The sequence below is a fragment of the Camelina sativa genome, chromosome 2 (genome assembly GCF_000633955.1).
Source record: "Camelina sativa cultivar DH55 chromosome 2, Cs, whole genome shotgun sequence".
Classification (NCBI taxonomy): domain Eukaryota; kingdom Viridiplantae; phylum Streptophyta; class Magnoliopsida; order Brassicales; family Brassicaceae; genus Camelina; species Camelina sativa.
In genome coordinates, this window is record NC_025686.1 from 6791068 (window position 1) to 6808995 (window position 17928).

The 17928-nt window shown below is 31.4% G+C and overlaps 2 protein-coding genes and 1 pseudogene across 4 annotated transcripts; all 3 read left to right on the forward strand.

The window, feature by feature from the left end:
• LOC104718893 (protein PHLOEM PROTEIN 2-LIKE A5-like) lies at positions 286-980 on the forward strand. Its single transcript, XM_010436714.1, has one exon. The coding sequence runs from the start codon at positions 421-423 to the stop codon at positions 865-867; it is 447 nt and encodes a 148-aa protein (XP_010435016.1). The 5' UTR covers positions 286-420; the 3' UTR covers positions 868-980.
• Positions 2748-6196, forward strand: LOC104718904. Of its 3 annotated transcripts, XR_756477.2 has the most exons (4): positions 2748-3369; positions 3908-3974; positions 4560-5783; positions 5902-6196. XR_756477.2 is itself a non-coding variant. In XM_010436738.2 (3 exons), exons 1-3 carry the CDS (start codon positions 3065-3067, stop codon positions 5911-5913), a joined length of 384 nt encoding a protein of 127 aa, XP_010435040.1. In that variant the 5' UTR covers positions 2748-3064; the 3' UTR covers positions 5914-6188. The 3 variants fall into 3 exon arrangements, 2 of the variants coding, with proteins under 2 accessions (XP_010435040.1, XP_010435031.1); XM_010436738.2 differs by lacking the exon at positions 4560-5783 and having other exon boundaries at positions 5902-6188; XM_010436729.2 differs by lacking the exon at positions 5902-6196 and having other exon boundaries at positions 4560-5893.
• LOC109126453 overlaps positions 12868-17928 on the forward strand; it is an 11345-nt pseudogene continuing 6284 nt past the window's right edge.

Here is a 17928-nt window from a genome sequence, read left to right on the forward strand (position 1 = left end):
TCCATGGATAATATACGGGCCGGTCTATAGAGTCCACTAAGTGTTTCACAACAGGTTTCCAATTATCCGAACATATTTTAAATTGTAGTTAGCGTGACATCTAGTTTTCCCTGATCATATATATATCATTAAATTTGACTACTGAGGTTAATAAAATGTTATGCGCAAGAAAAATGAAGTTACGCGTACCTTACCTAACTAGAGATCATAATAGATTTGTAAAAGTCAATTTTAAAATGTAAGAAAAATCAACCTTACCTTAATGGTTTGAATACTGACGCCAGATCGTGCAACTTTCATTCTATCTAAAATTGATTAGAAATATGTAACAATTGAATATTCAACATTACAATTTAGGATAAATAACGAGTGAGGGCCGAGACCGTTTCTATTTTGCTACCGAAAACACAAGAGTATAGAATGAACCAAGATAAGGCATTGGCCGTGAAGGGCACAGCTCCACCGCAGCATCAAGTGTTCGTAAGTTTCCGAGGCAGCGACGTTCACCATAACTTCTTCAGCTTTCTCAAAGATGCATTGATAAAGAATGGTATCAACGTGGTAACGGACGAGGACGCACCTAGGGGAAAACCCATCGACGAGAATCTTTTGAAGCTTATAAGAAACTCTAGGATCGCTGTTGTGATCTTCTCGGAGAACTATCCGGAATGGACATGGTGCTTGGACGAGTTGGTGGAGATCGAGAAACAAATGGATCTTAAGATGCTTGATTGTTGTCCTATCTTTTTCGAGGTTGAGACTTCTCACGTCAAACCTCAGGCACAACGAAGTATTTTCGACTACAATCTACTACGGTTGGAGCACAAAGAACGGAAAAAGGCTAGGCAGATTAGTAAGAAGGCATAGGAGGATGCAGAGGAAAGATTCAATGGATGGAGGAGAGCTTTGATTTCGGTCGCTTCCCGCTTGGGCTTGACATATAAAAAGGAGAGGTTTGATTAATTTAAGTAGACAATGTGTTTTAAACTTATTATATAGCCTTTAGGTATTGGAATCTATTTATAAAGTATATATATATATATATATTTAACAGCTTACACTAAATAAATTATATAAAATTACATATAAAATATCTTCCGGGGTCTGCATTACGGGTTAAATCTTGTACCTCTTAGAAAAATGGTCATGCAGACTCTTGTTTATCCACGGACCTCATTGCACATATATATACGCAAACGCAATGCAAATCAGTTTGACATTTTTTGTTGAATAGAGTTTCATACCATATAAACACACAAAAATCTGGTTTTACTAATTAAATTTAAGAGTTTTCATTTTCCTAGTTATATTTTTAACACACTCAAAATGCGAAAGCTTGATTAATGTTCTAAATAGTTAAAAATGAACGAGAACCGTACTGATCACCCCAATCACCATATTTCTTTCTCAAAGACTCAAACCTAATTAAATATGGATGTAGTGATTTATGTTTTTTTTCGATAATTAAGATTACATCTTTTAATTTTTTAATGCGAGATTCCTAATATGTGGAAATTTAAAGTCGTATAGCTGTCTTACACACGCAAAAATGACGTTATTTAGCAATAGTTTCTTCCATTGCAATTTGCAACATCGTTATTATACTTAATGACTTTATTCTTGTTTGCTTTGGAAGCAACCAAGCAACCTTCGTTAATGAAATCGTCGAGAAGGTTAACGCAATGCTGGAAAACGTTTCCTCATCACTTGTACGTAATCCTTTCAAATCAAACTTTCTTTTTCTTTTTCAAAAAAAAAAAAGTGTATAAAAAGAAAACATGTATGTTATTTGATTCTATTTCTTCAATCTCTTAGGTCTTCAGCACTTGATTAGGTTAAGATTTACAAAAGCTAAAATGTTCCATTCGCTTATTTATTTAATTGAGTATATAAATTTAGTGCGTGGCTAATGGTTGTAATTAACGCTCTAGATTGTGCCGCAACATCAAGTGAACATAAGTTTCATGAGTCCAGAGCTCCGCAACAAGTTCTCCAGCTTTCTTAGAGCCGCTTTACGAAGGAGTGGGATCAACGTCTTTCTAGATGATGAAAACATTACTAGAATAGAATCAGGAGACGAAGTTGATAGACTTTTTTGTCAAGGCTCGAGAGTTAATGATCGCACTTGTGATTACTGATTATGAACATAAAGTGCAAGAGCTTAGTGATGGGATTTGACGCAGACAGTTTCTTTTACTCTACCCTTGACTTTTATATGATTTATACAAAGAGATACCATACAAGATATATACTAACGGTATCGCTAAATTTTTGTATGCGTCATCTAATACTAAGATCCAGGAATCTAATACTAATATCACGTCTATCTATCAATTACTACAAATCACATCTATCTACTTTTGTTTTCATTTCGTATGAATTTCGATGTTTGTTCAAAAAAAAAAAAATACTAAGGTATGTAGTTCGATACTTCGATATACATTTTCTTTCTCGCAAAATTTATCAAAAACCATATAAACATATCTAGATTAAAATGTGATGTTTAAATCTACAAAATAAGAACTTTTTCAAATTTATCGTAGAATAATATTAAAATTAGTTTGAATGATTGATATAAGTTTGTTGTTCTGTAGGTGCATGATTGAGATATAGTACACTATTACAACAATTGTAACTTGTCGGGTAGAAACAAATAAATAAGATCAATAATTGGTTGGAAGTCTTGGAACATAGTATAAAGTAAGGCGCCTGAGGGTGTAGACAAATTAAATAAAAAACAGAAATAATATGAGATCCATCCAAAAGTCTCTCCACTAAGGACTGTCAATAAATCAACAAACAAATCAGAAATTAAGAGAGATGGAATCTGCAATAAATGGGAGACCTCCACCAAAGCTTAAAGTGTTCATCAGTTTCCGTGGCAGCGACGTTCGCGACAGCTTCTTAGGTATTCTCAAAGAGAGGTTAATCAAGAACGAAGTCAATGTGGAAACGGACGATAACGCAGAGAGAGGGAAACCAATTAGTGAGAATCTGTTGAAGCTAATAAGAGAATCGAGTATCGCAATGGTGTTTGGACGAGTTGGTGGAGATCAAGAAACAAATGGATCTGAGGAAGCTTGATCCTCTTCCCATCTTCTTTGCTGTAAATGCCTCCCACGTCAAACTTTATGGAGCAAGTCGTTTCAAGGAGAATCTCAAGTGGTTGGAAGATGAAGAACGCCAAAAGGCAAGAAAGGTTAGTACACAAGCCTTGGAGGATGCGGAGAGGAGGTTCCTTAGCTGGAGGGAAGCTTTGGAATCTGTCACGAAGTGCATGGGATTGACCTATAAACCGGAGCCGTTCTACTCCTTGAAGGGAGTTTTGGTATCTTTTGCCATTTGCCTCGGCTTGCCCATTAACAGCTGGTTTGCTTCTTATAACTTAACACACTAAATCCTATATTTAAGTAAGATGGTAGCTTGAATTAAGGAAAAATATCAAATCTTGAGGATTCCAAATCCGTTTTAAAGTTCTTTCTCATTGTTTTCTAGTCGATTTTCGCAGTCTAACACAGAAGGGGCCTAAAAGTATATATGACATGGACCACATAAATTAGACTAGTAGGACTTACACATATTAAAACTTGATTATAGATGTTTGTTTTTTATAACTCTAAACCAATAATTTTTACTTATTTTTCTTGAAATCTACAATGAGTCATCAAAACCTATTAAAAAAGTGCATTGATAACTTAAAAATAGCATCTTTTTGAAACAATTTTTTTCTTCTAGAAATATGATTAATGAGGAACGGATGGAGTAATAATTACACTAGGACAACACCACCATATTGGTGGACTGTAGAACTTTGGCACTAGACCAAACCATACTATTAGGTTTGCAATGTTAAACTATTTGAGACAATACAACTGATATCATTCATTTGTTTTTTTTTTCTTTGAAGCGGCCAAAGAGCCCAAGACGTCCTTGTTGATAAAATCGTTGAGAGTGTGAAAGAAATGCTATACAAGGTACGTAATGTTAAATTTGGGCTTATCTTGGGTTTCTAACTAAAAACCAATTGGCAATTAGTAGATTGACCCTAACCCTTTATATATTAATGATATTCTCTCTAAACTTCAGATGTGGGACTTAGTTTGTATCCCAACAATCTCCCCTTCAAACCAAGGACCACATGTGGGATATTAACACGCCTCCTCGAGATGATAACTCCATCTCGAACCGATCCCACTTGGACCGATAATAAACCCCTTCTTGGGCTCCCATAACTTGGGTTAACAAGAGGCATGTCCGTATCCACTTTTCTAGGCCCACCAGAATTTTAACATTGGACTCTGATACCATGTTAAATTTGGGCTTATCTTGGGTTTCTAACTAAAAACCAATTGGCAATTAGTAGATTGACCCTAACCCTAACCCTTTATATATTAATGATATTCTCTCTAAACTTCAGATGTGGGACTTGGTTTGTATCCCAACACGTAAAACCCTATCACTACAACTACAATGAGACTTTTGTGTGTATATTATAGAGTTTTGGTATTTTCAAGCATTTTGAATGTAGTGATTGATCCATCTAACTAAATTATCTCTAGATTATGCCGCAATATCCAGTGTTCCTTAGTTTCCGAGGTCTAGATATCTACTACAAATTCGCTAGCTCTCTCAAAGCTGCCATGAAAGAGAGTCACACCAACGTCTTGGTTGAAAAAGAACACAGTGGAAAAGAATCCTTAGTTGGTAAGTTTAAGGAGATTGAACAGTCTAGGATTTTTTTTTTGTATGAATGTTAAATTATATTCACCAAAAAACCGTTCTACAGAATTCTTTAAAACTGTAATTGAAAAGAAACTGAGAAAATCAAAAAATCAAAAAGATGAACTATTTAGACAGGATGGGTATGAAACCAGTACTGCAGACCACTCTCGTAACCGGGGGAGACTGTTAACGTGAGTAGTCGATTCCGGACCGTCTTAACGATGAAGCGGCACAAGTTGGAGGTTGAGGTGGGGGCTTCGCCATGACGTTGAGCATTGCGTTCCCTCCAGATACTATGAATCGTAGCCTGAAACACGTATCGCAGAACGAACAAATGGGGCCGAGGTGTGGACGAGTCAAGGAGCAGAGTAGCCAACGAGTCCCAGGTCGTGGTAAACCGGACACCAAGCAAGCCACTAGCCAAAGTCGACCAAACATGTGAGGAATAGGAGCAAGAGAAAAATAGATGGTTTCTAGTTTCCACATGTCCTTGGCAGAGAACACAAGCACCGTTTGCTCCTGGATTCCATTGAAGTAGTTTGTCTCCTGTTGAGAGCCTGTTATAAAAAGCAAGCCAGGTGACAAATGAGAACTTAGGGGTGGAGTGAGTGAACCAAACACCTTTAGACCAATCCCAAGGAGGGTGATGTTGCCTAATCAGATGCCAGGTATCCAGAGAGGAGAACTTGCTCTTGAAAGAGCCATTACGCTGTTTCCAAAGAGGACGATCATCACCTTGTTGTTGCACTGAACCACAAATAGAATGAAGCTCCGTTTCAAGATTGTTTAAAAGAACAGTCTAGGATTGCAGTTGTGATCTTCACTAAGACTTACACGAGGTCGCGATGTTGCTTGGATGAGCTAACGGAGATTAGAAAATGCGTGGACAAGAACGTGATGCGACTCATTCCTATCTTCTACGAGGTGGACCCAATGGACATGATTCTCGATGACCAGCTAGTAGAGAACTGGACTAGATATGAAGACAAAATCAACCAATGGAAGAGCTCTTTAGAGTTTGTTGCTACCACTAAAGATAAAATTTTATATCCACGAACTAAGTAATTACTTTTCCTATTTTAATTTGCACATAAGTTTCATTTAGTGTGTACATATACATAATACATACCATATTGACCAAAGCGTCTCATAGAGTTTATCCTTTCACTCTTTTGACAGACTAGAGGTTGATTTTATTGAAGAAATCGTCCAAGAAGTTAAGAATGTGTTAGTCAACACTTTAATCAAGGAGTCAGTTTCTTCTTCTGCAATGTCTTCCAAATCTTTCTGATCTTCTTTTTGAATGTTTATTTTCAGCTGTAATGTATACTTCTTAGTTATTACAAAATTAAAGTTAAAGTTGTAAAGTAGTCCAAGTCTACATCAAACTTAAGCTTAATGGGATCAAGAACTTTGGCATCAAACTCTGTATCCAAGATTTTTAAGCTGCAAATGAGTAAAAATATGTTGCAAGGATTCTTATACAACAATGTCGTGCATTGCAAGATAGCTTTTCTAACTAATGGAAAAGCTTTAAACAACGAAAAACATGAGATGTAGCAGAAACAGAGTTTAAACGGTGTCTAAGGTAACCTCATAAAAGAATGGACATAACTAGTAAATTTTGCTCAATTTCAGAGTATGATATTTGCATGCCTTCTTGAATTCTATTTTAAATGGTAGGATGAACTTCACAGATTCGAGCCATACTAGCTCTTTTATCTATTCTTCAGTGGAAGCCGGGTCTTCAAAATCGAAACTGAAATGCTTGGAACAAACAGGCTCATCGTTAAGGTCGTGAAGAGCTGACAAGTAAGGATGACACAATGCTTCCTCAACTGCAAGATTTAGAGTATAATCCATGGTTAAAAAAATAAGAACTCATCACTCATATATCAATCTCGGTATGTAACAGTTTCCAAAATCGTACCCGTGATATGTTTATCTGGACCAAACACAAGCATTTTCTCTAGTAGATCAATAGCTGTAGAATTCATACTAGGAAACCTAGTAGAAAAGTTCTGCCTTGGGAACTTTGGTAGTTCCTTAACTTATTTTCTCGCTTTCTCGCTTCTTAAAAACTCTAGGCTCGCTCCATCAGGTGATCCTATCAACTATTTAAACCACATGAAACAACTCATAAACACATTGCAAACATAGCTAGAAGTTTCAAGCAATAACAGAACATACCTCAGTTATAAATTTAAGCTGATGAACGTAATCTTTCCCCGGGAATAGAGGCTCCCTTGTCATAATCTCAACAAATATACAACCAACAGACCGGACATCAATAGCAGAAGCGTACTCAGAACTATTAAGAAGCAGCTCTGGTGCACGGTACCATCGAGTAACAACATACTCTGTCATTAACTGGCATTTAAAAAAATTGAGAAAAAGAAAACTGTTTTTTTTCTTACTATTTGTCGATAAGTGAGTTACCAAGAAATTCTAGTATTGCTTGTTTTATGAATTTACTGTGTTTATTTATATCCGATCAAGTATATATCATAGAAAGACATAGTCAAAGTCAAGCACCTACAAGGGTTTCCAATTAACCGAACATGTATTATACCAAATTTTTAAATTGTTGTTAGCGTAACTAATATATCTTATATAATACGAGAAGGTTTTCTCCTAACTTTGCATAACACAACGACATTTGGCAGCGTATATTTTTGACATCTGTCTTCACTTCTTAGTTATTAAATTCTTTTAATTTATTTTTCTCAAAATTACATACATTATTCATATTAACTAAATTTAAATAATATTTTTGTACTAAAAAATATATTGACATTTATATATGCAATGTCCTTTAAGTAATTATATATAGATATCACTTACAATATTTTATATAATTACCATAACATTATAATTTCACATAGGTATCATTTATCAATATTTTATATAGTTATCATAACATTATAATTTTGAAAATAAAATAATTAAAAGAATTTCATAATTAAGAAGTGAAGACAGGTGTCGAAAATATACGCTGTCAAATGTCATCGTATTAAATATTATAATTTTGGAAATAAGAAAGACTTAAATGTTAATATTAAAATTTTGGAAAAAATAAATTTCCAACAATCAAAGATTTAAATATTAATATCATAATTTTGGAAAAAATATAATGTGATGGTTATTAAATTCTTTACTAATTTTAAGCTACAAAAATATAATAATATTATAATAATTATTTGTTGACAAAAAATCATAATATTTGTTTCACAGTTTTTGTGCAAAAAGATCAAATCAATTTATTATAAAATAATTTAAAAATATAAAACAATATGATAATTTATTTTCCTTTAATAGTAATCATTAACGCAATTTATTGCATATTAGTTCTTTAAAATGTAACTCCCATGATGTTTGAAAAAAAAATAAAAACAAATCTTTCATCATATGAATACACTTTAATGTATTACCTGCAATACNTTTAAAAAAAAAAAAAAAAAAAAGCAATGACAAAATCTATGGTATATATATTCTTTGAAATGTAACCATAACTCCCATGATCGTTGACCAAAAAAAAACTGAAAACCATTTCATACTACTACAAATTTATCTACAAATTGATGAAGACTTTGGAGCATATATAGAAGTGGACATGTGAAATGTGATTATTCTTTAGAAAGAATTAGATGAAGAAGGTCTTAGGCACATAACACATTCTTACTTGTAAAATGTTGGTAAATGTTATTTCAAATGCCTATTTTGTATATTAATATTGTAATTTGTTTTCCTTTTGATCCATTTGATAAATTTTTAATATAAAAATTTTAGTTTTAGATCATAATTCACAAACCCTAATAGATTTTATATCTTAGTCACAGTATTTATGGTATTTATTGTCCATGCTATATTTTATACAAGTGTTTGTATGTATTACCCATTAAAATGAGTTTAAACAAATATTAACTGTTTCGAATACTATTAATTTAAATTTGTTCCTTAACGTTACAACTGTATTTGTTAACTTTCTTTTCGATAACCATTTTCATGGTCCTTTATTTTATTTATAGGTTATGACTTCTGATGAGAAAAGTTTTGCGATGGTTTAGGATTTAGGGTCGAGGAAGATTTGGATTTTAAGTGATATATATCTCATGATATGGGTTTCCAAAGCCATGTGATTCTTCCAAATTCAGTTTTTATTTTCTTACACAATTTAGTCTTAATTATTTTCTTAAAATATTATTAACATCTAATTTCTTTTCGCAAAATTATTGTTTGGGTTATACTATGTATGCACTTATTTTCTCTTCTCATATTTTCCATTATTTTTCCTAGCCATGATCGATTGTTGATGATATTTCTTACCCGCAAGCAGAGCAAAGCAATGGGATTTCAGCATGTGTATCCAAAGATCACTTTAAGCTAATCCCACTTGCATTTTAGAGAGAGAGAGACAATGTCTTGGAGAAGTAGGAAGATTTTAGTTTAGAAATAAAAACATAGAAGAAAAAAAAAGATTATCTGGTGAACAATTATTTTATGTTCTCTTAGGTTATGCAGTTAACACTAAAAAAAGTAATTCGATAATACGATGGTATGTTTTTAGTCTTTTTCGTTGGTCTTTTTGAGTATGATACAACATATATATATATATATATATTTTTAAACAGAAAGTAATACAAAAAATAATTTTTATTTGATATAATAATATATCGATATATATTAATAATATTTTTTTACTCAATTCTAAAATAAAATTCAGTTTACATTTAGTATGTCTGATAGATATAAAGTACGTGATAAAAATATAGAAATATCTAACAGAGAACTTTCTTTTCCAAATGCAATTAATCAAGAAACACAAAGAATTCTACTACTAGAACACAAATGCATTTGAAGTCATTTGTATAATTCATTAAGATTCAAATATTTTATTGCTAAAACATTCATATTATAATAATAAAACTTTTAAGCATGTGTGAAGCATGTTGGTAATATATAAATATCACAATTATTTATGTTACCTTTAATTATCTAATTAATGAAATTAATTACATAGAGAATGAAAGAAGAGCATGAGTTTCGGCTCATAAAGAGATTATTCGAGAAATTCAAGCTACTGTCTCGTCCTTCTTGGAGTATCTGGTTTTAAAAGATATTGATGTTTTATAGATTATGTTAAAAGCGGACAAACTAACACATAATGTCCATGCTCAGCCGCATTTTATTTTATATGTAATCAGTGTTGTTTNTGTATTTGTTAACTTTCTTTTCGATAACCATTTTCATGGTCCTTTATTTTATTTATAGGTTATGACTTCTGATGAGAAAGGTTTTGCGATGGTTTAGGATTTAGGGTCGAGGAAGATTTGGATTTTAAGTGATATATATCTCATGATATGGGTTTCCAAAGCCATGTGATTCTTCCAAATTCAGTTTTTATTTTCTTACACAATTTAGTCTTAATTATTTTCTTAAAATATTATTAACATCTAATTTCTTTTCGCAAAATTATTGTTTGGGTTATACTATGTATGCACTTATTTTCTCTTCTCATATTTTCCATTATTTTTCCTAGCCATGATCGATTGTTGATGATATTTCTTACCCGCAAGCAGAGCAAAGCAATGGGATTTCAGCATGTGTGCAAGTCGAAATATCCAAAGATCACTTTAAGCTAATCCCACTTGCATTTTAGAGAGAGAGAGACAATGTCTTGGAGAAGTAGGAAGATTTTAGTTTAGAAATAAAAACATAGAAGAAAAAAAAAGATTATCTGGTGAACAATTATTTTATGTTCTCTTAGGTTATGCAGTTAACACTAAAAAAAAGTAATNAATTATTTTATGTTCTCTTAGGTTATGCAGTTAACACTAAAAAAAGTAATTCGATAATACGATGGTATGTTTTTAGTCTTTTTCGTTGGTCTTTTTGAGTATGATACAACATATATATATATATATATATATTATTTTTAAATAGAAAGTAATACAAAAAAATAATTTTTATTTGATATAATAATATATCGATATATATTAATAATATTTTTTTACTCAATTCTAAAATAAAATTCAGTTTACATTTAGTATGTCTGATAGATATAAAGTACGTGATAAAAATATAGAAATATCTAACAGAGAACTTTCTTTTCCAAATGCAATTAATCAAGAAACACAAAGAATTCTACTACTAGAACACAAATGCATTTGAAGTCATTTGTATAATTCATTAAGATTCAAATATTTTATTGCTAAAACATTCATATTATAATAATAAAACTTTTAAGCATGTGTGAAGCATGTTGGTAATATATAAATATCACAATTATTTATGTTACCTTTAATTATCTAATTAATGAAATTAATTACATAGAGAATGAAAGAAGAGCATGAGTTTCGGCTCATAAAGAGATTATTCGAGAAATTCAAGCTACTGTCTCGTCCTTCTTGGAGTATCTGGTTTTAAAAGATATTGATGTTTTATAGATTATGTTAAAAGCGGACAAACTAACACATAATGTCCATGCTCAGCCGCATTTTATTTTATATGTAATCAGTGTTGTTTTTCTCAACGTAAAAAATGTTTGTACGTCTTGATTGTGCATCAAAACATGAAGAGCTCTATATATTATGGGATATTGACTATATATTTTAAAATAACCTTTCATATTAACAAAAAATTNGTATCCAAAGATCACTTTAAGCTAATCCCACTTGCATTTTAGAGAGAGAGAGACAATGTCTTGGAGAAGTAGGAAGATTTTAGTTTAGAAATAAAAACATAGAAGAAAAAAAAAGATTATCTGGTGAACAATTATTTTATGTTCTCTTAGGTTATGCAGTTAACACTAAAAAAAGTAATTCGATAATACGATGGTATGTTTTTAGTCTTTTTCGTTGGTCTTTTTGAGTATGATACAACATATATATATATATATATATTTTTAAACAGAAAGTAATACAAAAAATAATTTTTATTTGATATAATAATATATCGATATATATTAATAATATTTTTTTACTCAATTCTAAAATAAAATTCAGTTTACATTTAGTATGTCTGATAGATATAAAGTACGTGATAAAAATATAGAAATATCTAACAGAGAACTTTCTTTTCCAAATGCAATTAATCAAGAAACACAAAGAATTCTACTACTAGAACACAAATGCATTTGAAGTCATTTGTATAATTCATTAAGATTCAAATATTTTATTGCTAAAACATTCATATTATAATAATAAAACTTTTAAGCATGTGTGAAGCATGTTGGTAATATATAAATATCACAATTATTTATGTTACCTTTAATTATCTAATTAATGAAATTAATTACATAGAGAATGAAAGAAGAGCATGAGTTTCGGCTCATAAAGAGATTATTCGAGAAATTCAAGCTACTGTCTCGTCCTTCTTGGAGTATCTGGTTTTAAAAGATATTGATGTTTTATAGATTATGTTAAAAGCGGACAAACTAACACATAATGTCCATGCTCAGCCGCATTTTATTTTATATGTAATCAGTGTTGTTTTTCTCAACGTAAAAAATGTTTGTACGTCTTGATTGTGCATCAAAACATGAAGAGCTCTATATATTATGGGATATTGACTATATATTTTAAAATAACCTTTCATATTAACAAAAAATTCAGTTTAATGTTTAACTAATCAATAGTCATCCATTTTGAATGACTAAGAATACTTATTTTTTTTTTTAAATAACAATCTAAAATAATTTATCGAAACACAAAATATAAAATTTTAATTGTTTTATTAAATTTAAAATATGTTAAATTATTATAAAGTTATTTCGCGCATAGCGCGAGTGTACTTCTAGTATATATATAAGTTTCCCTGATCACATCATTAATATTTGACTATTAAGGTTAATCAAATGTAATGTTATGCGTAAGAAAATCCAATTACGCGTACCTTACCTAACTAGAGATCATAATAGCTTTGTAAATTTTATTTTTAAAATGTAAGAAAAACCGACCTTTCCTTATTGGTTTACTGATGTAAGATCGTTCAAGAAACATGATTGGTGATAGTTTTTTCGTGCAACTTTCATTCTAGCCAATATTAAAAATTGATGAATAATTGTGGCATTTGAATCTTCAACATAACTAATTATAAATAAGGGTCAAGACCATTTCTATTGTGATGAAAACACAAGGGTAAAGAATGAATAAAGAGAAGTTATTGGCCGTGAACGGCACAGCTCCACCGCAGCATCAAGTGTTCGTAAGTTTCCGAGGCAGCGACGTTCGCCATAACTTCTTCAGCTTTCTTAAAGATGCATTGATAAAGAATGGTATCAACGTGGTAACAGATGAGGACGCACCTAGGGGAAAGCCCATCGATGAGAATCTTTTGAAGCTTATAAGAAAGTCTAGGATCGCTGTTGTGATCTTCTCCGAGAACTATCCGGAGTCGACTTGGTGCTTGGACGAGTTGGTGGAGATCGAGAAACAAATAGATCTAAAGAAGCTTGATTCTTTTCCTATCTTCTTTGATATTGAGACTTGCCATGTTAAACTTCAGGAAGCGAAAAGTAGTTTCGACTACAATCTACTGCGGTTGGAGCACCGAGAACGGAAAAAAGCTAGGCAGATAAATAAGAAAGCTTGGGAGGATGCAGAGGAGAGATTCGATGGATGGAGGAGAGCTTTGGTTTCAGTCGCGTCTCGCTTGGGCTTGACATATAAAAAAAATAGGTTTGATTTATATAGCTAAACACCATATATGTTCTTAGCTTAAAGGTACTGGATTAATATATTGCCTATGATGTGACAATATATATAGGCATATAAACATAATATTAGCCAGCTTATAATGGTCTAGTATGCTGAGAGTTTGAGTTCCTCCGTTACGAGTTAGTCATAGTTGTTTAATTTAACCTAAGTAGTCTAAACCAACGAAATGACCGAAGATGGTGAATACACACACACACAAAACTAGGACAATAAAAAATCTTATATAATAAGAGAAGTTTTTTCCTAACTTCTTCTTAAAACATGACATCTGGCTTATTATATAACTGACACATGTCTTCTTTTATTCTTAAATGCCATTGTTTTTATATTTTCAAATTAGGCCTAACAAAATAAAACTAAGTACAGACCCAATAAATATAATCAACAGCACTTACACCCATCAGGAGGATATGAACCAAACGATGTCAAATTCACCTGTACTCACCTTCTCACAACCATCGTTCCCAGCAGCTACCACCTCTAATGTACCTTCACAAAAATCTCCTAATCCTTGGGTTTCTTTGGTTTAATTTTCCTACTCCGCCACCAAATTCTAAATCATTTCCGGTTTAATGTCTATGTCAAGATCCCAAACAGCTATTTGAAGTTCCGAATTGTATGTAATATTAATCCTGTCCAAAATCGTTTTCAAATTGCTTGGTATCAAATTTAGAAATATTAAGAAAGGGGTTTAGATCTTCACTACCAATTAGAATCATATAAACCATTATTATGACGTTATTTGTATTATTTATTACAATCTTTAAGGTAATTAAAGAATTCCATTGAAGTATATCCTTCATTTTCATCTTTACGTTTACCACCCAATTATAACGTAATGAAAATAATACTAAACACCTCTGATTTCATGGTCATTAACATTTCATTCCAATCCCTGATTACTCTCTCTCAACCATTGCATTAAGTTTGTTTTTTAAATAACAACCTTTGACGACACTCACCTTCTCTCTCACACACCATGGGTAAAACTAAAACAATAGCACCCTATTCTACCCTTGATTCAACTTCCAACGAAACACACAACACTGGTATCAATAGGATTGTTGTTTGGGTCATCCATATTTGGGAAGTTTGAGATTTTCGAAAAAAACAATATGTTACTTATTGATCCTGATGAAAATGTCTCCTTCCTGATGAAAATGTATATTATCTCTATTATTGTTCCTCTTGACCCCTGATTTACTTCCAATTTAACACATTCATTTCGCCTTTGTTTCAGGATTGTGCTATACAAGCTTCAGTTGTTCCTAATCGTGTGTCTAAGTTTCAAGATCAATTGGTTAAAAGCCAGTTGTACAGCATCAATGATTTTGATGTTGTTGCATCCTCCAACCGTTATCGTCGCACCAACCACAAGTGGAGAATTGTTTTCACGGAGAAAACGTCTTTGGAGACTGTTAAAAAACGACAATGCTCTATTGGTTTTGATTATTTTAGGTTCACTACTTTTTCAGACTTGCTTGATCTGGTAAACAAGGGTGAGGAGCTTCCAAGTAACAACCTTTTTTGCACTGTTCGTATTTCTGGTCTCTTAGCTTCCACTTTGTTCTTCAGTATATGATTTATATCTACATTTACCCACTCACCAGATGTTGTTGGCCAAATATCCTCGTCTCGAACATTTGAAAACAAAGATCAGAACCACCCTTCAAAGACAACTTTCAATTTAATACTGACTTGCATTTTAGAAAGGTATTGGTTTTTTTTTTTTTTTCAGATTCGTTCTACTCTTTGTAAGTTTGTAACTGTGCAACATTTATGGTGTTTGTTGTAGTGGTGACAACATATACATATCTCTTTGGAGAGAACTTGCGGTCGATGCCCATGCCAAACTTTTAACCCTAAAAGATGAAATAGTCGTTGTCATTGCAACCCATGTAAACCCACAAAAAGTTAGGCGCAAGTGTTTTGTTTTTAACGCCCTACTTTCTATTAAATATTAATTGGTTCAACTTTTTAGTGTTCTAAAACTTAAGACCAATGTATGTGGACCTATGAATGAATATAATGCTAACAATGGGCCATATGTATTCTTGGCAATTTCAAAATTAGAGCATGGCTTGACAATTTCAAAATTAGAGCATGGTTAATTATGTTTAAGATTTGATGTTCTTCATCGTCAATTCAATAAACCGTGGAAAGCTAAATATTGTTTTAGTAACGTCCCATTATCACCTTTAAATCCCAATAAATTAGCTTACATTTATATCAAAAAAATCAGTTTCAATGTTTAGTCCTAAATTTATATTCCAATCTCTTATTTCTCTTCATCTAAAATTCTATATTTTCTCATTAATTTTAAATGGCCAAATTCTGCTACTATAATAGCTGCTGGCTGGTCCCTTAAAATGTATATTTCATGTGATTGTATTCTATTTCGTACTCAAATTATTGTTATGATTCGAGGAATATTCTAATGTCTCTGAAGCATTTCNATCATGTAAATGATTTGCTCATTGCACAATTCATTTTTAAAGGAAAATGAAGGATTTAAGATCTCAGAAAAGAACTAAAGTTTATGCAAGCATGTAAAGTAGTAGNAATCCCATTATCGCCTTTAAAATCCCAATAAATTAGCTTACATTTATATAAAAAAATCAATTTCAATGTTAAGTCATAAATTTATATTCCAATCTCTTATTTCTCTTTATCTAAAGTTANCAATCAAATAAAAAATTTAGTTACTTTTATTTTCTCCTTTAAGCTTTTTCTATTGCCATATTTAGTAAGGTTTTCTATTAAGTTATGGAGACACCATGAGCCTACGTGCACNCAAATTCTGCTACTATAATGGCTGACTGGCTGGTTCCTTAATATGTATACTAGGTAACAACCCGCACATAGTGCGGTATAAAATAATTACTTAATGTTTTTACTGTAATTTTCATTTACAAAATCTATTATATTTATGGGTAATAAAAATATTTAAAATTNATTTTTTGAGTTTAAAATTTAATTATACATTCTTTTATTTATATATTATTCTAACTTGGATATTTGTTAAGATTACTATGGATAGGGAGACCTAAAGCTTAAAATAGATGATCAGATCTCTATTATATATATATCGCAGGAATACATTAGAAGAAACAACGTTGNAATTAAAGGATATAATTAAGTTAGAAAGATAATATAAAAAATTAATTTTGAGTGTTAATTGTATTTTTGGAAAAATACAATGGTAAATAAGTGTAAATATTTTTAAATGATGATGACAAAGAAAGGAAAGAGTGTTCTGAGCTCTGTAATGCTGACACCTCAGCTTTTTTGCCAAAATGTTCCTCTATTAATATATAGATGATTTCATGTGATTGTATTCTATTTTGTACTCAAATTATTGTTATGATTCGAGGAAAGTTCTAATGTCTTTGAAGCATTTTTTCTTTAGATCACGTAAATGATTTTCTCATTGCACAGTTAATTTTTAAATCCCATTATCACCTTTAAAATCTCAATAAATTAGCTTACATTTATATCAAAAAATCAAATTCAATGCTTAGTCATAAATTTATACATTCCAATCTCTTATTTCTCTTCGACTAAAATTATATATTGTCCTAATATTAAACGGCCAAATTCTGCTACTATAATGGTTGATTGGCTGGTTTCTTAATATGTATATTTCATGTGATTGTATTCTATTTCACACTCAAATTATTGTTATGATTCGAGGAAAGTTCTAATGTCTCTGAAGCATTTTTCCTTTAGATCATGTAAATGATTTGCTCATTGCACAATTCATTTTTAAAGGAAAATGAAGGATTTAAGATCTCAGAAAAGAACTAAAGTTTATGCAAGCATGTAAAGTAGTAGTGGACTGGTGGTTAGGTGGAGGAGAAAACTTTTACGGAATGACCAAACAATCAAATAAAAAATTTAGTTACTTTTATTTTCTCCTTTAAGCTTTTTCTATTGCCATATTTAGTAAGGTTTTCTATTAAGTTATGGAGACACCATGAGCCTACGTGCACGTACACTACGACATATTCATAAAGTTAAAACAATGCAGCTTAGCCTAAGATATATATCACACAACGGTATAATTGTGTTATAAAATGATTTTTTGAGTTTAAAATTTAATTATACATTCTTTTATTTATATATTATTCTAACTTGGATATTTGTTAAGATTACTATGGATAGGGAGACCTAAAGCTTAAAATAGATGATCAGATCTCTATTATATATATATCGCAGGAATACATTAGAAGAAACAACGTTGGACGAGGTGATTTGTAATTGATTTCAGTTAACTTGTGATATGGGACTTCAATTTCAACTTTCGCTTATGTCTTTACGTAACAACAAAATAAAGATGATGAGGATTTGCCTTAATCAATGTCGAAGTGAATAAAATCACCAAAAGGTGATCTTTATTTTATTTTATTTTTGGTTTAAAGCCACTGAATAGGCTTTGAAGTTTGAAGGATTCGTATCATTTTCCATCTTGTGTTGACAGGACAAAAAA